Source organism: Argiope bruennichi, chromosome 10 (genome assembly GCF_947563725.1).
Source record: "Argiope bruennichi chromosome 10, qqArgBrue1.1, whole genome shotgun sequence".
Lineage (NCBI taxonomy): Eukaryota > Metazoa > Arthropoda > Arachnida > Araneae > Araneidae > Argiope > Argiope bruennichi.
This window is the reverse complement of record NC_079160.1, coordinates 8,799,468-8,822,069: the sequence shown is the minus strand read 5'-3', so window position 1 is coordinate 8,822,069 and position 22,602 is coordinate 8,799,468. Positions and strand designations below refer to the sequence as shown.

Sequence of the window (22,602 nt, the reverse complement as noted above, 5' to 3'; positions counted from 1 at the left end):
TATATAAACATGACTACAGAAAACACTGATTAATAAATACAAAAGAATTGCACTTCTTGAATAAATCACATTCTTCATTATCATTATTTTTTACAATATACACAGCACATACAAAAGAATTATGTTACACTTTAAAGGAATATCATAACGCAGAACAAAAGCAAAAAAATGAAGTAAAACTGTATATTCCTTTCTCATTGCAAAAAAAAAAAAAAAGAAAAAAAGCCATCTTGTCTTTTTATTATCTAGGTAATTATTATAAAACAGAGAACGAGAACGAGAACATAACCCATCGTAAAGTATAACAGAGAAAATATAAATTTTTTATTTAATGTTAACAAGATATTTATTATTCAGTTAGTATTTATTAAGGATATCAGAAAATAATGAAAAGCAAATTATTTACATAATGACAGCTCTGCATGTACCCCAATTTTTAGTTTAAGATATTAGCTTAAATTAATCCTTTTCACTCAGAAAAATAATTAGATTCATAATTCGCTAAATATGAGGGATTATTTTATTGCTTTGAAAGTGAAAAATATAACTGCATAACTCCCTCCCTGCCTCTTTAAGAAAAAAAAATATATGATTTGAGACTTCTTACAACTTAACAGTTTTTAAAATTAATTCTTTTAATTATTGAATTTAAGAAATGTCAAAGTGATACACAATTTGAAATAGCTGTATATGTATTTAATAATACCCAAGAAGAGCCTTCTTTGTAATATTTCTTTAATCAAACATTTTCATATCCATATGAACAAAAGAATTATCATACTGCTGACAACTAAAGGACATTCAATAACTTTGTTGGTTTACAACACAAAAGCTATTACAAAATGGCTATTTATTTGTGAAAATTGTATAGTCATTATTGAAAATAGTATATGAAAATACTAATAATAGATCAAGATAATAAACTGTAAAAAGCAGAATCACACATACAAATATTAGAGTACAAAAAAAAAAAAAATTACTAGGAGGTTAATACAGAACATTCTGAAATTGCAATTGTGAAAAATGGTTAACTTAGTAATTGATATTTATAACACTGTGCACTGTTATACTTGAATTTCAATTTATTTAAAAGATTATTCAACATTATCCATGTTTACTAAACTGTGTTAAATACTTCAATAATCTTACTTTTTCACTTTGCAAGAACATTGGACAATAAACATTTTCCAGTAACCTGTAAGCATGTTCATAGGCTCTAAATAAAGGTGTTGTTGTTCGAAGCTTTATTACATTTTCTGCAGGACCTGATATAACTGCAATAAAATAAATAATTGTAAAAAAAAAAGTTTAAAATGCACTGCTCTAGAGTATTAAAAAAAAAGCTTTACTTTATTTCAGTTGCTTTCTATTGTAGCCTTAAATTTATAAATAAATTTTTCTCAAATTCACTATTAGATGATGTCACATATAAAGAATCAAGTTTAATAAAATTAATCAATTAAGCAATAATTAAGCTTAGGAAACATTAAAATGTACATTATCATTGAGAATATAAAAGTTATACAAAATTTCAAATTTCAAACACAGAAGAAAATGAGTGAAAAATCAATTACAAAACTTTAAGAACAGGAAACAAATCAAGTTGAATAATGTATAAACAATTTGCCAGTTTAAACGCATAATATATTTCATATGGATAATATATATTTCGAATTCATATAATATGTATTTCAAACTAAATACTACAATATATTATGCATTAAACTTTGGAAATATTTTATAAGTCTTTAATAATATTCTTAATAATGTTCATCTCAAATATTATATTTATCTAACTGGCACAAAGACTTATACATGCATCTTTTAAAGCATCAAAATTCAACAGGGTTGCCACTCAAATTTGGAAAAAAAATTCCCTGTTTATTCCTTGTGTGTATTTTCAAGATACAAGGAAATGTGCAAATAGCACTTATGTAAATAACACACATTCTTGAAATGAGCAATGTAAATTATATTGTGTCAAAAGCAAAGTTTGTGTCCTTGAGCAAATCAAGAATCAGTTCCTGAATCATTTTTAATTCATTTAATTCTTAAACTTACTAATGAATAATAACATTGACTTTGCTAGGTCATGTAATTCTCAATAAAAACTATTAATTCTGTAAAAAGTCTTTTTTTTTTTTTGTAGAAAGCAGAGATGAAATATACATATACTTAACTCTACTACTGTATATGAATAAATGCATACATTACTTTTGAATGATTAATCTCAGAAGAAATGAGTGACAACAAATTTAATTTCAAGATAACATTTTTTTTTTCAAATTCTTTTAAATTCATAATTTAAAGTAATTACTTTTCATTAAGTGATTGCATTTCAGTTTCTAGAAAATAACAGAAATGTAAGGACTTCCAACAACATTGTGATAAGTCAATCGGGAAATAATTTGTCATAAAATTTAATGTAATTGTTTTTTCAAAAACTTTTATAAAAAGAAAGAGTGGTTCAGGTATGGAAATTATATTTGACAAATATAGCTTATGATTATTAAAAAATTTACTTTAAAAATATCTGTAATACAAAAACAATAGCATTTTTTTTTTAAAAAAATTACTCACTATTTTTTATTTCTTGAACAATTTCATCATCAAAATTTATTCTATCTAAAGCATGTGGAGCAAAATAAGTGTTGTACATTTGTTGAGCTTGCAAATGTAGTGCTTCCAGTTCTTCTTTTGTTAAATCCGGATTTAAAATTCTTGTATTGAATTCATCTAAAAATACAAAACATCAGAGTAAAAAAAAATGAAATTTTATTTGCACAATGCAAATTAATATTTCTTTACTTTTCATTAAATGATGTTTCACTTTTTAGGATTGACCAGCGAACAGCAATTGATTTCTTCAGTAACATTTAGAGAAATTAGATTTTTCATTCTTTCAATTATTATTAAATGCTTATAAGCATTATTCACAATTACTATATTCAACTCAAATCAAATACTCAAAATTAAAAACTTCAATATCTGACTTCTGAACTACACAACAATTTGACAATTAATAGAAACACTCTCCTGCTCCCAATTTCTTTCAATTAACTTTAAATATTTTTTCATCTGTGTTTCTTTTAGCAGCTAGTTGTAGAGCATCTAGTTTTTACAGTTTATTTCCATGTTGGCATCTCAAGTACTGGTTAACCAATTGTTCTTCTTGATTTAGATATGTTTATAAATTAATAATTATAAACTGTCAATAATAAAAAAAATATATTCATGTATACTGCATTGCCTATTGGACTTTGAGGCGTAGAGTACAAATATGGAATGAAGCTCCCAATAAATAAAAAAATAAAACAGAAGTGAATATGAAATGCTTAGTTTTAATTATAAGACAGGGATATATATAACATCTGTTCTTATCAATACTTAATTGTAATATTTAATTTAAAACACATTAATGTCTGTATAAAAGAAAAAGAAAATTAATATAACTTTATATTCCTTATTTCAATATCAGTAATTTACCCATAAATTTAAATCTTAGCACGTTTTTGTTGTTGTTGTTGGAAGTATAATTAGGTTTGATAATCATTTTTATTCCTTTGTGGATTTAAATCAATTTTTTATAATTGTAAGATTTTGCAGCATTTTAAGTTTTTTGAATGATTTTTTTTAATCATATGAAGAATGTTATTTCTTGAGTATAGAAAAGTTAAGATGTCACTTAATGTAAGATAATTATATTATTATTTATTAAACTAATGTTAAGATAATAAATATTAAAGTAAAAAGAAGAAAATGAATGAATTCATTCTTCCAAATTGCCTGAACTTCTGATCAGGCGATTGCAAGAGTTGCTGCAGTCTAAAGGGATCAGTTAAAAGACTAGCTGTCAAATAAATTTGAGCAAAATATAAATTACTTCAATTATAATAAAATATTAAGACAGCAAAATATATTTATATTTATTTATTAAATAAAGCATAGTTAATATTCACTATTTATACTGAATTATCATAACTGTTGTATAATTTCAAAAAATTTAAATATAAAAAATATATATTGATAATAGTTATTTATAATAGATAAAAAAAATTATTTATTTGTTTGGTTAGTTAACTAAACAATTTCACTATTTAATAAACATTGAGATCCTGTAATACTAATAATTTTGAATTTCATATATTCCTTATGTTGGCAGACGTTTGCTACAACTGGTCTTTACAGAAAAGAAAAAAAAAAAAAAAAATAAAGATCGCTTACCAACACTTAAATGGAATTGAAGAACATTTAGGGAAGATTCTTCTTTTAAAAATTGCATGAACACATATAATAACCTTTGATCTTCTAGAATAGTTTGAAAATCAGTATACAGAACCTAGATAAGAAGTTGATGAGATATTTGACACATTATTTATACTAAAAAGAATGCACATGCTTTATAAAAAAAGACTATAAAAGCTTATACATACTTTTTCATATAAATACATTCTTTATGCAAAAACTTTTTTTAATGATAAGATGGAAATAACAGAAACACAGTTGATTTAAATACTTGGAGTATACATTATTAACAAATATTGTTAGAAAAATTAATCTTCATAAATGAAGTAGAAATCATAAACAGTTTAAATGTTATAAGAATCCAAAACTACAGGGAAGACTTTCTTATAAGTAAATTACAAATATTATGAAATATATGGATTTTTTAAAGGAAAGATTTGTGATAATTAATTAAAGAGTTAATTTTTTAATAATTAAAATCTTTATTTCCATAAACAGAAAGTATTATTTTATATTTAGTGTTATCATTTCTATAGACCAAAAATATTACAGACATTTTAAATTATTTGCCTTCGAGTGTCATCTACAATATTCCATTCAATTTTGTATCATTCTTTAAAAATTATTAGTACTCATGAAAAAAAAAATGTTTTTTTTGGTGGTTTATAAACTTTTATTTCAATTAAAAAATAAAGTGGCAGATAATTAAAGGATTTTAAGGCAAAGTGCAAGTTAATGTATTTTTTTACATTGAAATATTATGTACATTTCTGAAAGCATTTAATTATTTACAACTTCATTGCTAATATTAAATAAATCATAATTATTGCATAAAATATTTATGCCACATAGTTAGCAGCTAATTTGATATATATTAACTGTAACATTTGTTACTAGTTGCCTTTGGTAATTAAATTATTTTGTTCACCTAAATTATTAACTTTTAAGGCTATTAAATTATTAATATGTGATGCACTTTTTAAAAATACATCACATTTTGTAATTTGATATGATTGAAACACAAGAAATCAATTAAAATAATTTACTGAAAATTACTAAGTTTATATATTACGAAATAAATGGGGATGTGAAAATCCTACTACGGATTTAATGATTGGCAAAAGAGCATGTTTGAATGTTTTTGTGGAGAGTTTCAATGTCATCATAGCATTTAAAAACATTGTTTTAGATAGTGTATCAAATTGAATTAAAAACATTATTACTGTTAAGGAAAATAATGTACGAAGATCTCCAAAAAACATGTCATCAAATACTAATCACTGAAGAATGCAAGATTAGGTGAAAATAAGTTGACACCAGGTCAGCACTATTTGCAGGGGTGTTTGTGGGACCCCAAAAAATCCCCGGAAACTTTTACGGACTTACTACCGACATTTTGGAGTTTCGAGAAGGGGGGGGGGAGAAATGAAAAATTACGATTATGAAGTATTGAATGACCTAATTATAAAAATTCAATGAATTACTTTTTTTGCAAAATTAAGACCTTTGAACCCAGGTCACGTGATCGCACATCTGGTCGAACGAAGTCTCTCCCTTTTTTTTCCCGCCGCGCCTACTTGCCGAAAAGAATCCAGAAGAGAATGTCCGAGAACCGGGGGAATGAGTCATAACTCGCAATAAGGAAAGAACAAAAAAGAAGTTTTTCCCCCTTTTCACGCATTATCACTGCCTTTGGAGAAAGAAAGGAAAAGTTTTCACCACACACACTGACCTTGCGTTTTCTGCTTTCAAAGCAAACAAAATTACCCAGATCAAAATAAATAATTCATTATTATTCCTACTTCCTTTTGAACGACGATCCCCGGAATTTCCGGGTATCGAAGTTCAAAATCCCCGGAATTCCGGGGTTTCCCCGGAGCACAAACACCCCTGTATTTGGCAAATGATTCATTTGTTCCCAACTGCAGGACTTGGTGATGTATACAGTCACACAAGCACAATGTGGTTTATTCAAGAAATTGAACACCACCATTAGGAAAGCAATTTCTATTATTTTAAATAACATGTTATAAGTTCTTCAATGTTGCACTATAATCAGTGGCATTGATGGTTATCTAGAACAACAACAGTTCACACTGATGTTCTGGCTAACTAAATGGCAGCTTACATTCCATTATATTGGCTAATAAAATCTTATTTCTTGATATAATACATATCTTACAGTGATGACTGATTATGTTGAAAAGTTATGTAAAGTTTGTAAATTGTTATTAAATGTATATTTTGGTCCATGTCTATCTCCTTTCCCTTTTACACAAAAATGGGATTTATTGCCCAAATAACCTTCTTATTTCAATCAAATCATATTGAATTAAGAAAACTAAGAATTATTAAATAAGTTTTCAGTTTGTTAGAATCAGAAGGTGAATAAAGGCAGTCATTACTAAACACAGGATATGCTGAACAAAAATATAAGAATAAAGAAGCACAACAAAAATTAAATTTGAAATTTAAACAACTCAACCTTCTTATAAAACTTCAAAATGAAACTTCGCAAGAAATTAACTAAAAAAAGAATCAGTTTCTTACAGGACGTTTATTGGAAAAATGAGAGGAGACAAAATCAGATAGAAACTCCACTTTTGGTAAATCACTGTCAGGGAGATCTGACATCTGAAAAAAAATGTGAATTAAACTTCATAATATAATTAAAAAAATGTTGAATAAAATATCTCATAGTAATCGAATTAAGTCAGGAACTTACTGGAGTTTTGTCAAAAAACAAGATCAATAAATGATTTATAACATCCTAGAAAAAATAAAAACCTGCAATTAATAACAATAAAATAAGAAAAACTTTTTTTTTTTCAATTTTATACACTTTTTTTATTTTATATTTTCTTATCAGCAGCCTTTGGCAGCCAGTTTGTTTTCCAAGAATAATGATTACTAAATTTATATTTTTAGGTAATCTGGTCTTAATAGGTACCTCAATAAAATATTTTTTCAACTTTTGAAGGACTATAAGTCATACTAATTTAAAAGCCATTTACTGTTTTGTTCATTGTGCATTTTCATAACTTTCTGTCTGTATCTTTATACACCCAAATATATCATAGGGAAAAGCAGTAGTGTTTAAAAATTGGCATGCTTCACCTTTACTTAATTTGAAAGTTGAAGCTTGATTGTAATACAACAAAATTTCAAAAAATTTAATACGCCATGTCTTATACTGAAATCTACTCAACATGGGAAAATAAAATGAAACTTCATGTTTTGATCGTCAACAACAGAGAAAAAGCTAGAATTATAATATTGGTAGAAATAATGAAAATGATGTGAGTTTAATTTCAATTGTTATAAAATAAGCTTAAAGTATTTTTAAAAAATAAATTAAAAATAAGAAAAATTATACATAAAAAAACTGGTAAAATTACAAAACACTTTTTTTTTTTTCAAATTTTGAAATGATATAAAAATCTTTGTGTGGTAATACTATTTGAAATTATTGTGGTAAAACACCAAAATTTTGTTTAACTTTTAATTACAAAAATTCACTCTGAGGTACATATACCCATCTTCCAAGATGTATATATGCTAAATTTGGTAGTTCAAACAAACAAACTGGTTAGTAAAGTACTAACATAGACAATCATTTTTATTATTAATAGAGATTATAAAAATATATTGATTTCAAAATATATCAGAAGGCACCAGTATATGAAATGAAAATCTAATTAATTTTATAAATTAAAAGATAATCTGGCCCAGATAATATTTAAAATTGGGAATAAACAAAAGGCAGAAAAAACTAGCCCATCAGTATAAGAACAAGTGTAAAGTCAATCATAAAATTCGATTTTTGCATACCAATATATATATATATATATAAAGAAATGCCATAAAAATACTGCTAGATATATTTTAAAATGCACATTTACAAACAGCCTAACACAAGGTGGAAATCAATCACACAGAAAGGGAGCATTTGCGAATGGATTCCAAGTATCAAAAATGGCATTGAAATATCAATAGAACATTAAAAAAATAATGCAGAATTCATATCTCACACCTGAAATGAATATAATTTTCAAAAGTAGCCTCATAATGCAAATGTTTATATCAACTTTCAATGCAAGAGTGCAATAGTTTAATTATTATAGAAAAGAATACAGAAACTACAAACTATTTTAAATAATTGAAAATCAGGAGATCTACATAATCATTTATTTTATTCAACTAAAGCATAATCCAGAGAGAAAAAAAATATTAACAAATTTCAAATATCACCTGTAAAATTAATCTATAACAGTGGTTTGCACCGATGGGCCATGGAATGCTAGTCAAGCATCAAAGAGGAGTTTAAAGAATCAGAATTCTCAGTCATCTATGCTTTACCCACATTTATATTCTGCACATGAGTTTGGCCTAGTATAAATTGACATTTGTTATAGATTATGAGCTGTTGGGTCTGCTGTGAGTTACTATTACTTCATGCAATAAAGATTATCAGTTTTGGACTGTCCCTTGCTGTAAGAGGAAACTGCCAAATATAGAAGGACCTTTCTGTCAGTAGCAAAAGTGTTAGTAAGTTCTTACTAAGTTTAGTTTGTAGTAAAAAAAAAAAGCAAAAAAATCTAAAATGTATATTCATACATAGAAGTCTAATTTTTTAAAAATAAGGTTTCCTTCGCTGATTCTGAGGAAGAGGCTATGCCTTCATGTGCCTCTAAAGGCTGTGCCTTTATTTTAAAACGCCATCTATTAAATATATGAATCATCAAAACATGACAGGAATTAATAAAACCAATATTCTAAAAATACAGAGAAAGTCTCCCAATTTCTTTCAAATCAAAAAGGGGAAATTTTCTTGATTAAACTGACAACAGAAAGATACTCAAAATGAAACAAAGCACAATAACAAGTTAATTGTAAAGAAAGGGTCAGTTCAACCATGGTACAGGAAGTTACACTTGAGCAAAAATAATAAGTAATGCTTAATTTAATGATATCTGTGCATTTTGAAATCTTTACATTAATCAATGGATTTCAATTTTTTTTCACAACAGGTGGTCTGAACAACAGAAAAGGTTTGGTACTACTGAAGTATAAGAATCTAAGCATTTTTTTAAATTGCTAAATGAATTATATTTTAAGAATTATTCTGTGCAAAAATGATATTCATTTGTCTGAATAATAAGCAATCATCAAAAAGAAGCACATGTATAGAAACGTTTTATAATAAAAGAAATTGCTCCCAAAAGATTTTCATATTAACAACAGCAGTTATTTTATAGACATCACTAAAATAAAATGATCAAACATGGAACTCACTGGATCAGCAATAATATCCATGACAGGTAAAAAGACAATACCACAAAAAATTTCACGCACTAAGGAAGTTGCTGTCCTAAAAGTATGAAACAAAATTAATAAATAGAAACACAATAGAAAATGCTGAAGTCAACCAAATTAAGCTTTTGTAACATCAAAATTGAAAATAATTTCAATAATAAAATATTATTTGAGTCATCATTCTTAATTCTTTCAAGGATATTATTTTCTACTTGCAGATGCAAAATCATGCTGGACAGAAATTAAATCCTTGAAATGGTTTTGCATTATTAACATGAATCTGATCCCAAATATTAATTTTACAATTACAAGATTGAGTTTCAATAAAAAGCAATTTTGACAAAATTACTTTCATATTTTCGGCAATATTCTTCTAAATATGCAGCATTTTGCTTGATCATTTTTATAATTCTAGTAATTAAACATTTAATAATATTTTGAAAAATTATTGCATTATTCTAGAAATGGCAATAAATAATTTGGTTACCATGCAAAAATTAATAGAATCATACAAAGCCTTAGCATAAAACTTTTCAGTCTATAATATATACAATTTACTATATTACAGCAGATAAGTATTGTTATAAAATTCATACAATGGTATACAATATGATTATGGTGAAGTATGAAAACAATGTAACACATGAAAAATGGAAAATAATGCTTTATTCCAGAAATTTATATATAACAAAAAAACAGAACACAACTTAAAAATAACACTTACAGACATACAATCACTAAACAGAATACAAGCAGACAACAAATCACAAAACAGAAAACAGTAGAAGCATTCATCGTGAATCAACTAGATACCACATTCTAAGGTCAATGCTCTAAGAAGTGAATTCATTCTGTCATATAATCACTAAGTTTGGGAGTCTTTAAATTGATATCCATTCAGCCTCTATTAAAAATAACTCTTTTTCTGCAAATATTTTTTTTTTTCAATTATGAGTGTAACATTGCAGGAAAGAAATATTAGAAATTCATAACATTATTTCTCTCTTCAATGACAATGTCTAAATAGTTTTACTATACAGAACTATGATCATAGTTCAGAGTTAACTGAATAAAGTAAATGACTTTTGGCTTCATGTTGGGCAATCTCTCAATTCCATAGAATGTATCACTTAGTTTTTTCATAATAGTATAAGAATCCTTTGAGTTTCATTGCAATTATGGGCTCATATTTTAACTGATACACCACAACTTGATCGTCCTTGCAATGGTATTCCATTGCTCTGACATTATAATGATGTTAAGTTAAAACATGACATTCATCCCTTTTTTTGAACTAAGTTTTTCATGAATTGATATTAATATTAAACTTAAATACAAAACAATAATTTCTCAGAGTTGAAAAGAATCTGATAGCCTGTAGTTTTTTAAATAAAATCAAATGACAAATATATGCTCTGTTGATTAATTTAGTAAGTCAGACATGCCAACACACACACAAAACAAACATACAAGTGACAATTTACCGGCAATTTAAATATTTTTGTTGAACAATGAAAGGTAGAAGATTGGAAGTGAGTTCTCTCAAATAATTGAGTTCCGATTGACGATTATGTAGGGCAGGATGCAACTTATCTCCAAGGAAGCAAAGTACAGTCTCTTCCATGCGGAAATTCGGCTTATGATATTTCTTCGCTTGAAGATAGCAATCCAAATGCTTGCAAAGAGCATTGGCAGCCTTCTCTGTTATAAGTTTCACAATATCAACCTACAGAAGAGATTTATATATTAATTAATTAATAAGGGAGAACTGAAATGAATGTAACAGTTGCATTTAGGTCAAAATAAAAGATTACAATCTAGTTTATCCATTCGACAGAGCAGCTATAGCCCCTTGCTTGATTATAAATGTTACATACAGAAAATCTTATTTTTATGTCTCAAAAGTAAATACAGATTCTTATTTTATCAATGTTTTTTTTTTCTTTCATTCTTATTATTTATCCAATAATAAGACTGAAAGAGCAGAAGATCTCCAACAACTGGCTGCTTGGTGTTGATAAATAGAAGAGGAGGGAAAGAATGCTGTCTGCACTGCTGATACATACAAACCTCACGACACTACCACAGATTTGAAAAACATGTAGGTCATTTTTCATCAAACTAAATGTCAATTTGGCAGTTATTAGATTTAGGCATCTTCAAGTGTTTCAAGGGATGCCAACATAAAAGATTAGTTCAAAATGTTGTTTGCAATCTAAATAAAAAGCTTTCAAATCCATATGGAGTAGATGTAAAAATACATGTGATTGGTTCTCTGGAAGATAAAATTCTGTGACACATTCATAATCCAAAAACTACCAAAAGAAGGTTCATTCTTTGAAGAAAAGCATGAATAACAGCCACATTGAAATTGCCAAAGAAAAATACATAGAAATTTTATCCAAGGTTGTTAGTGTTTTCCAAAACTCATCAAACCTATCTTTTCCATTCATTGCAATGATGTGTAAATGTTTAACAGTACAAGTAATGAAAATATTTTAACAGAATTAATTCCAAATGATCAGAGGTGAAGAAATAGCTGACTATTTTTAAAACAAAACTTAAATTTCTTCTGCCCTTTCCTTAATAAACATTCTTCAGGATATTTTTGCAATAGTACCAAAAGTTTCCAATATGCATCTAAACTCATAAGATGGGCTGAAATCTATATTAATGCAAATGTAAGTTGTAAAATCTAAATAAATTTTAAATATTTTTTGTAAATAAATAAAATTAACATATTTAACAGTTTTGTGCATCTTTCTTACGAAATAAACTTAAGCTTGTATCTCTTTTACATTTTTATACTGCTTGCTTAATGTTAGCAAAATTTTCATTCTGAAGTTCTTATAAAAAGTTTAAATAATGTAAAGTTTAAAAGATACAATTTTGTATGGTCAAACTGTCTGTAATCATAATCTGTCCTTACTAATATTTTATTTAGTACAGTATAGTTATACACAAATTTTATTGTATATGTAAGAAATGCATTTATATATTTCAGTCATCAATTTTCTTCAACAGAAAAGCTAATAATAACTATATTGAAAAAAATGGGAGTCAAAATGGTCACATTTATGTGAGAAGGATTTAAAAGGTGGACCTAATAAGAGAGAATATATTTCAATATAGACATTTATATGATAAATTACTTCGAACCCAAACACAAAATTTCAGTTCTTATTTTTCATTGATTCATTACCAATCTTGTTTAATTTTTGATTCAATAAATCAATGTTTTTAATTTTTCTTGGCATTAATCTGATATTTTAAATTACAGATGTTAATAGTCTCTTTGGATTTTTAGAAATATTTTCCAAAAGTGATTTGAGCAGCTTTCCATTTTCAGTTGTATTTTCAAAGAACTAGTATAATCATCATAAGACACCACATAAAATAGTTTTTCACTTATGTAATTGCTACATTTTCTTCATATTTTTTTTATTTTATATTATATTATATATATATATATATATATATATATGCAATTGAGTCATTCTTTTTACCAGCACACCATTCAGTTTAATACTTAAATTATGTCCGATTAAATCACAATTTCCTTCTTGTTTTAATTTGATTATATAAGGAAGTACTAAGTGCATTGGTAAAGAATTAATGAGTCACATTACAGGAATTTGTTCATTCAGCAAATAGTTGTTATATATGTTAAACTTGTTATACATTCAAACAAGTATTCCTCACAAACTGTATGCACTTAGAGCTTGTTTGTTTTTACTATTTTGTGTGCTTTGGTCTAAACAAGGACCCTACTTTTATTTTAATACATAATAGATAAAGCTGAACTTTAAATGCATTTTAAATTAATGTAATTGAAGTTTGTTCTTAATAGGTGGGAGGGAAAAAAATTTCAGAAATGAGGGGGAATGGAAAAGTACGATTATAAAATTTTGCATGTCTGTATTGTTTGATGTCTAAAAATAACATTATATAGATATTATATAACATTATTCATATAGATATATTGAAATATTCAGAATTTTATTTTGAAATTTGAAAACATTAACTTATTTTGAAAACAAATAAATTTTTTTAATGAAATAAAAATGAAGCTTTAAAGAACATATCTTTCTTTTCTTTGTATAATTATTTTTTATTTCAATAAAACATATAACTAGTACAATAAGAATTATTTGGTCAAACCAAAAACAGTATTAATCAAAAATTGAATAATGTTATTCAAAAACAGTAACATTTTTTTCTAATATCAGCAAAGTAATCAAAAGAAGTTAATCGAAAAATGAGTCAGAAATTGAATTGCCTTTTTATATACAAAGATCTTAAGAAAGAAGGTGATGCATTCATTTCATTTGGAATATTTAGAAATGTAGGTAAAAAGATGAAAAATTGTAAATATTATTCATACATATTACTGATTTTAAAAATATTTAAATTCTTATTACATTATCTAACAAATTTGTGCCTAATTATATGAAATGAAATATATTAAATTTAGCTAAAAGCAATGACAAGCAAAGTATTATAACTGTGCACATTTGGGATCACATGATAGAAGAAATCTCAGTTGTGCAATAGATACATAGAACAACTGAACTTTAGTTCTAATAATGATATGCTTACCTGCAAAGCTCTCCTTAAAAGACTAGAAAACAGGAATCTTAAAGATACTCTTATTTCCTGAACAAAATCTTCATCTTTGCTGAGTGCACTAAGAGAAATATACATATTTAAGGTCATTATTTTCAAACAAATTACAATTAACATATTTCCTGTCAAAGTACTTTTATTAGTCTACATATATGACTTAATTATTAGATGAATTAAACAAAATGTATATTCATTTAGTAGCTTCAAATTTAAATGCAGAAAATCTTGAATAAAATTCTGAATGGTCATTAAATATTTAATATCTTTCAAAAATGACTTCAATTTTGGAAAGTCGCACAGTGCCGGTTATCTCAACTTATTTCTTTAAATCCAAGATTGCTTTTAATTGCCTTTTTACATATTTCACTTTTTATTGGTTTAGTTGAAAAATATTGGTCATTAAGATATAAAGAAAAAAAATCAATTTCTTCTTGTTTCTAATTGAGAAAAAATGGAATAAAATAAGTTTACATTAACATTTTAAAAAGCAAAATATTTTAATTATTATTATTTATTTATTTGCTTTTAATTTCTTTCACCATTACCAATATAAGTTTAGATTTTTTTTTTTTTTTTTTTTTTTTCAAATTGACAACTAGAGAGCCCCATACATACTGCACGAATTTAATAAAATCTACAATTAATGGATAATTAAGTTCTGAAAATAGCAAAATAATATATATTAAAAAACACACACTAATATAAATTTCAAAATTTCAGCCCATCAGGAAATAAGTAAAAAAAACTGACTATTAAGTTTCATCTATTCAAATATGAAAAGTTAAATTCCATCAACACAAAAATAAAACAAAAATGTGTAAAAATAAAACTTGTAGTTTTATTGAGTTTGCATTAGAAAGTATACAATTTTCTGAGTTGCTTTTTCCCTATCTGTATTTAGTTATAGAAGTAAAAATCAATGATATAAGTCAACCAGTTTGCCCTCTTTATTTATGTTTTACTAAAAACCGCAGAGAATAGTAAATTACAGCTTTTGAGTATAAAGAAGTCAACTTGCTAAACAGAAAAAATGGTATACACATTCTCTAAAATGTAAATCAAATTTAATTATTTTAATCATAAAATGAGTAGAATTTAATTTAAACTAAGGTAATATGAAATCTGTTAAATACTAATAAAGTCTGATGATAATTTAATAGTACATAAGAAATCCATTAATCCGTAATCCGTATTCAGCCAATCAACACTTTTTAATTCACATTTATGAATACTAAATTTGGTGATTTCACAATAAAAATCACTTTCAACAGCTAATCAAACAAAACAAAATATTTCAAAATTACAAATACTACATTATATTTTTTTAGAAAATTTTATATTTTTTTAGAAAATTTTATATTTTTTGTTATGATACATTTAAAATATTTACCTGTACCAAGAGTAAATGTGCTTTTCAATCACAAGTTCTAAAATCTGTAATTTAATGATATCAATTAAATAGGAAAACAAATTTCTAAATATAAATTTCATTAATAATAATTTAATTGAAACAAATGTATATAAAGAAATTTCACAGTTAAAATTCAAATGAGCTTACATATATATACATTTATATTCAGGAAATAGAAATTAGCGATTAAAGTTCATTGATTCAAAAAAATTTGAAGAAAATAAGACTAAAAAAGAAAATAAATGAAATCATTTTTTCATTAATAAAATAAGTTTTTCCCAAATAAAATCATCATTTATCTAGAAAGCTTTCTTGCATATTCTCTAATACAGATGTTATACCAGAGAATACCTTGTATGGCACTGATGAACTAAAATTATGAAATATTAACTTTTTGCATGAATTTACAATTTTTACTGAATCTATCAAGTAATCCTTGACAAGTTTTTTTTTTTTAGCAATTAATCTATGCCATGCAGTTAAAGTCATAAAATTTGTGTTTTAGACATATTTTTCCTAAATGAATGAAACAAAAGATTGAAACAGAACTACATTTGTAGTTAAAAAATCATTTACCAAATTAGATATGTTTAAACCTTTCAATTTTTGAGTTATCGCATTACATGTTTCTAAAAGTACAGAACAGACAGTCAACCATTTGTTCGATTTCGCTGAAGATTTGACAGGTATCAACTCTATATATGTCATATTTTTGTACTGAAATTTATCCAACTCTTTTTTGTATTGTATTTATCATGTTAACTCATATTCAAACAGTTGGACTAACAGACTTCCTCTGAATGAATGCTACACAAAATTTGATAGAAGTCTAAAGAAGACTTTATCCAGCTCAAAGCATTTTTGAGTTATCTTTGTCACAGATGGATAGACAGACATTTTCCAAAAATGTAACATTTGAACTCAAGGAAAACAAAACATGGAGAATTTATCAAAATCTCCAGCTATAATTTTTTTCATTATTACAATATTTTCTCTATATTTTGTGTAGAAGAAAGTAAAAATAAGCAGTAGCAAGTAATTTGATCACAAGTTTGCTATTACTGGAATATTTTTGGAAGTTATTAAGTGGTAAATTACAATGAATGTAATACAACTTGATTATATAATTAGTTATTATTATATATTACATATATTATTTTATACATACAATCCCAAAAATATACACACACATCAAATATGACATCCCAAGATAAAGTACCTTTCATATACTTTAAAAGAATGATTCAGGTTTATTTTTTAATTGATTTATTCTGTTTTATTGTGAAAAAAAAATGTTAAAAAAAATCAGCAACAAATGTGTAACATTTTTTTTTAAAATTAGAAATTACTTGTCCCATAAATATATGCACTGTCTGACTTTACAAAGAAATATTATTAGTTAAATATTTTTTCAGCACATAAATATCTATTTACATTTCTTGACAGCATTTATCATCTTCTGCTTTTCTGGCTTTTATTGGTTTGGCATAGTTTTTTGGCTTGTTTTCAACTATCATTTTTTTAAATATAAATTCAACAAAATGCCTAGAGGTAAAGAGATTTCAAAAGAGGAGATCATCAATGCTTTGGATTTAAAATTTAAAGGTAATTATCAGAAGGGTATATCCAAGATATTACAGAAAGTTTTAAAATATGTTTACAGAATTTTGAATAACATCAACAAGTGGTCTAGTAAGAAAAGATCTCATTAGCAAAGAATAACTTCTATGCGTAATGACAGAATCATTTTAAGCATGGCATCTAGAAAAAAATTTGCCATTACAACAAATTTCCAATATTCAAATTAGGAATGTCAAAAAATGCCATTTACAAAAGAATATTGGAATCTAAGTAAATAACTTTTATGAAAATGTAAAAGAAACCATGTTTAAAAATACACCACAAAATTGGGAGAAGAAAATGATATCTTGTGGTGATAAATAGCTGACAACAATATTTAATAACGAGAAAAAAAAATTGAACTTCGATGGCCCAGATGGATATAAATTTTACTGGCATGATTTAAGAAGCGAACTAAGCAGTTTTTTTTAGTACAGAGCAAGTTGAAGACTAGGTAATGATTTGAAGTGGTTTTGGATTTAATGGGAAAATCTTTTTGACAAGTTTCAGCAAGAAAATATACTGACAGGATTATCATAAAATATAGTGGACCATTTTACTCCACAACAGGATTTGATGGGAAAACAAAATTGTGTGTTTTGGATCACGGTTAGAAATAGAATGTAATTACATTTTCCTGAAAAATGAGATGGGCAAAGCATGCAGCAGCCATTCAGAGGCAGTTGGGTGGGCTAAAAAATCTTGCCATGAAAAATTGGCAGTTCAAAGGAGTTTCACTGTATATACATATGAAAATTTCATCCCATTCTTTTTACTATGAATTGCATTTTATGCTTTAACTATATTTTTGGGACAAAGTGAATTATATATATTATATTCTGATATTTACAGATCTTCTGAAAAAAAAATTATAATTTGTAAGTGTGTAGTTAGATTTATAAAAGTCAATAAAAAAAAAACATAAGTTGCATATTACAATACAATAATTAAAACTATAAAAAGTTTGGAAATACAAAATAATGTTCTTGTGATTTTTTTTAGTGCAAAATTAATTAATTAAAAATAAGAAACCAAATATTAAATTAGTAGCACTATCTGAAAGTGATCCCACTTCTTAAAAATATCAAATATATTATAAATTAAAACTAATGAAATCAAAATAAAATATAGTAATGAAAATAAATTTAAAATACTTCACTAGCATTAAATTTTTTATGACTGACAAAGAAGAAATAGCAATATAAAAATACTGCAGATAAACAAAGACTCCATATAAATTATTTTACACAAGTTTGAAATGTTTGGATTTTTTATAATAAATTTTACAAAATAACTTAGAAGATTTTGAAAGAAACAAAATTATCACAAACCATTTCATCAAACATTTAAAGTATGAATTTCTGAACTTTCTAGTTAAACTATCTTTCCAAAAAAAAAAAAAAAAAAAAAAAAATTATCACTATATGCATCCAAAATAATGGACAGACATGGATCTTGACTTTTATTGGACATCTTACAGATGAGATATATTTTTAATTAAAAAAATAGAGAAAAGAAAGAGCAAGTTCACAAATTTGATAGTATTTACTCAGACAGATTTGTGAATTTCTAGAAAACTTTGACAATTTTATTCAACTCTGCATCTGAGAGCCAAATGAATTTATAATAGAATGAAAATGAGTTAATAAAGTATGAAAATACTATTTTATGACTAGCTCAGCAATATGAATCTAAATGTAAAGACATTACTATTTTTGAAATTTTAATTCAGATAATGGAATGAATTAAAATTGAATGAAAAGATACACGCATCATTTGATTAGGTTTACCAATTACAATTATTAAACATATTAACCTTTTTAACTCGGAGAACAGGAAGAATTAATCTTAATATTTAAAAACATCAATTAATGTCATAATGATATATGTCATTGTTGTACTAGCTTAAAATATAATCTACAACATGCATTTTTTAATGTTCATTTGGATTTGACTATAATATAAAATACCAAAAATCATAAGCATATTTTTCTAACTTTCTATAAACTGAATGTCAAAAACAATTGATAAGATATTTAGATATTAGATTTTATGAAACTAGGATGTACAACATGCCATTATCATAAAATTCATATTTACTTCTTCCAGAGCTTGATCCACTTCCTTTGGAACTTTCAAATTCATCCAAGGTTTTGCAGTATAAACATTAAGTTCTGGACAGTGACGCTTGCAATCAATAATGCCACAACGAGAACACACTGTTCGCAGCTTAGAACTTAAAGTTTCCTTAAAAAAAAAAAAAAAAAAAAATCTTTAAAATGCCATCATGCTTTATTCTTATTTACACTATACAAACAAAAGTAAGACAACCTTATTCTATAGAAAATTACTCAATTATTTGACACTTCACTAAAATTTAAAAAAACAGGTAAATAGTTAAAAAAAACAAGCATGCAAATAAAAAACAATATAAATAGAAATGTTGATAAAGCATAAAACCAATAATATTTCTCTATACATAAAAAAATGAAATTCTTAACAAAATAAATATTTATGAACTAGTTATGTTAGAGAAAAAAAACCCAAAAAATAATAATAAACATGATCAATTTGGATACCAATCTCTATATTATATAAAGTTATCTGAATATGCAGGTGTTTCTGATACATATTTAGAGTGTTTGATGTTAAAATTTGGTATATACATTCTTTGAAATAAGAGGGGGGGGGACCTTTAAGCTTTGAAAATATAAAAACTTTTCAAAACGATTCCATCATTCAGAAATTAAGAGGATATAACTACTGCTTTTCCACATTTCTTTGTTCATAAGTTTAAAAAATATTGCACAAGAGTAATTTTTATATTACATCATATGAAAAAATTTCCAATAATATCAGTTTTTTAGTTGAATAATTAATTAGACTTCCATCAATTTTTATGTTTATTATATGATTCTTACAATAAATGAAAGACGATAAATTAATTACTTTTCTCACTTATTAAGTCAAGAAATGCTGTTCCTTCATATGTTCACAACATAATCTTGATTATCAGTTATATTAGAAGAAAAGAGCATAAATGCATTTGAAATCAGTTAATATTTTTCTTAGTTTAATATAATTAGGTTAAAATTTCCTTTAGTTTAACATAATTAGGTTAATATTTTTCTTGGTTTTTGTCCTTTTGCACAGTTTATAAAAATAATTCAGCTCTTGGGTACAATTGCATGCAATAATTAATTATCTCTAAAATGTCATATTAATCATTAAATTATATTTACTAATAACATGTGATCTAAAGTTCATCAGTAGCTTATAGTTAATACACCTGTACCAATAATTCTTATCAATCTAAAGTAAAACTTTTTCAATTAATCAGAATCAATATCGCAAATTGGAATCAGAATTGCAAATATAGTATTAAATATCTTAAACAATGCACAATTTTTCATTTCATCAACTGAATTATAACTTCATTTTGGAAAGTAAGTCACATAATCAAAAATATCCAATTATTTAATAATCTTATCATATGTATTAATTTATCCTCAGTTAAATAAATAAATGTAACTTATTAATGTTCATATATGTTTTGTACTGACAATACATGAATAAAAAGCTTGATTTTAAACTTTTTTCACAAAAAATAATACGATGAAAAAGATTAAAAAACAAGCAAGAAAGATGAACGAATAATGATCTGCTCTTTAATATTTCTTTCATAAATACATCTTGATACTTAAATATGTTTAGAAAAGGACTTTCTAATCCATTCTTTTAAAAATCTCAGAAGTTAATATTAAACATATCAAGAAAAGATAATTTCTGCTTATGCATAATAAATGGACAGTAAAATAAATAAAATGATGACCAGTTAATTTTATAATAATATTAAAAAAATCTTATAAGTGTTTTGATTTAAATAAAAATAGGTAAAAATTTCAAATGCTACTCATTTGATAAATTAATTTGTAATGATAATTTTCAAACTAAGTTAAATCGAAGTGAAAAAAACATTAAAAAGCATGAATTAAATTTTAAATAACAATTATGTCATTCATTTAACAATTTGATTGCAGATAGAAATATAAAAACTTTAATAAAAGAATAAAAAACTTACTTTTCTTTGTCTCTTGAAAGTTGAAATGAAATTTGGTACTCGATCTCTTTTCCTATAGAAATCAAAACAAGTTTTTAAAGCATAGCTCATTTCTTTAAGAACTATATTGTAAGTAGGAAAACAATTTTTACTTCTTTTTAAATAAATATGATCTTAATAAAAACGAAATCATTGACAGACTTCCTAAAGAATATGATCACATAAAAAAAAAAAGATTCACCTCATTAAAAAGTGGGTGCCCATGCATCCCACAGCAAAACTGGAAAAAACAGTCAATCCACTTACGGCACTATAAATAAAAAAAAGAAAAGAATATTATATGAAAGGCAAATAATAAAAAAAACACGACAATAATATTTCTGAAACTACATAACTTCCTTACTCAGCTATAATAACAAGAGAACTAGACAGAAAAATCACAAAAGCAAATACTGCTATAAAGTGTTTGTCTTGTACAATATGTTTTAATATTGACACCCCTTCGTTTCCCTCCATACTTCAAATCTACATGCTATAAATTAATCTCAATGTGAAGTCATTACTCTAAATATGATGTGATATTGAAAATTCATATAAAAGGTATCTAATTTCATTCATCGTGTTTAAAGTTTTCTGTTTTCATACTATCATCAGATTTCCGTCTGCAATTCAAAAACTGAAAGCAATAGTCACATTTTTATTTCGGTTACAGTTACTCAATTCTCTCCCCCAAAACCAATTTTTTTTTTTTTTTTTTTTTTTGATAAATAACACTGAATCAAAAAACGTGAATACTGTCAAAGAATTAACATTCAGAGAATGCAACTTCTAAGAATGAATTTTAGCAAAATATATTTGAAATCGTAAAAAAATACAAAGTCAATTTTTTTTCAACAGCATAACTTTTGAAAATTCTCAGGTAATTACCATCAGTTTGCAAACACTGAACAAGAAGAATGAAGGTGTTCGGTGAAGATGAATCCGAAGAGCAAATGGGTTGGTTGAGAGAGAGCCGGTGTTTATGAATTTAGAGCGGTTTTGTACTGTTATTTGTGATAGAAAAGAATTTGCTCCTCTTTTCTTTGCTTTATTAAAAGTTCTGTTTTCAACTGGTGTTTAATATGGTGCATTGAAATTAGGCAAGAATTGTCCATTTTCCTCCTTTTTTTCTGCGGTTCGAAATCATAGTTAAAGCTGAGCCATACAAAGGTCATTGTAGTGGAAGAATATAATATTTGCAATAATTTAAACAACATGTAATCCTCAATGTCTGAAAAATTCTTCAAGTTTGGAAAATCCACAAACGAACTGACTTTACGTCTTG

General features: G+C 25.7%; 1 protein-coding gene across 1 annotated transcript in view; it reads right to left on the bottom strand.

Moving 5' to 3' along the window:
- Positions 1-21,966, bottom strand: part of LOC129988288 (sorting nexin-14-like) — a 41,927-nt gene extending 19,961 nt beyond the window's left edge. The window contains exons 1-13 of the mRNA XM_056096476.1: positions 21,682-21,966; positions 21,520-21,588; positions 21,300-21,351; positions 19,319-19,465; positions 15,578-15,621; positions 14,161-14,248; positions 11,046-11,287; positions 9,541-9,616; positions 6,971-7,015; positions 6,796-6,879; positions 4,225-4,339; positions 2,581-2,736; positions 1,150-1,274 (exon numbers count right to left, since the gene is read on the bottom strand). Of these exons, the coding sequence (XP_055952451.1) occupies positions 1,150-1,274; positions 2,581-2,736; positions 4,225-4,339; positions 6,796-6,879; positions 6,971-7,015; positions 9,541-9,616; positions 11,046-11,287; positions 14,161-14,248; positions 15,578-15,621; positions 19,319-19,465; positions 21,300-21,351; positions 21,520-21,588; positions 21,682-21,794 (1,356 nt within the window). The 5' untranslated portion in view covers positions 21,795-21,966. The remainder of the gene's footprint in view (positions 1-1,149; positions 1,275-2,580; positions 2,737-4,224; positions 4,340-6,795; positions 6,880-6,970; positions 7,016-9,540; positions 9,617-11,045; positions 11,288-14,160; positions 14,249-15,577; positions 15,622-19,318; positions 19,466-21,299; positions 21,352-21,519; positions 21,589-21,681) is intronic.
- Between the last annotated feature and the right edge of the window lie 636 nt (positions 21,967-22,602).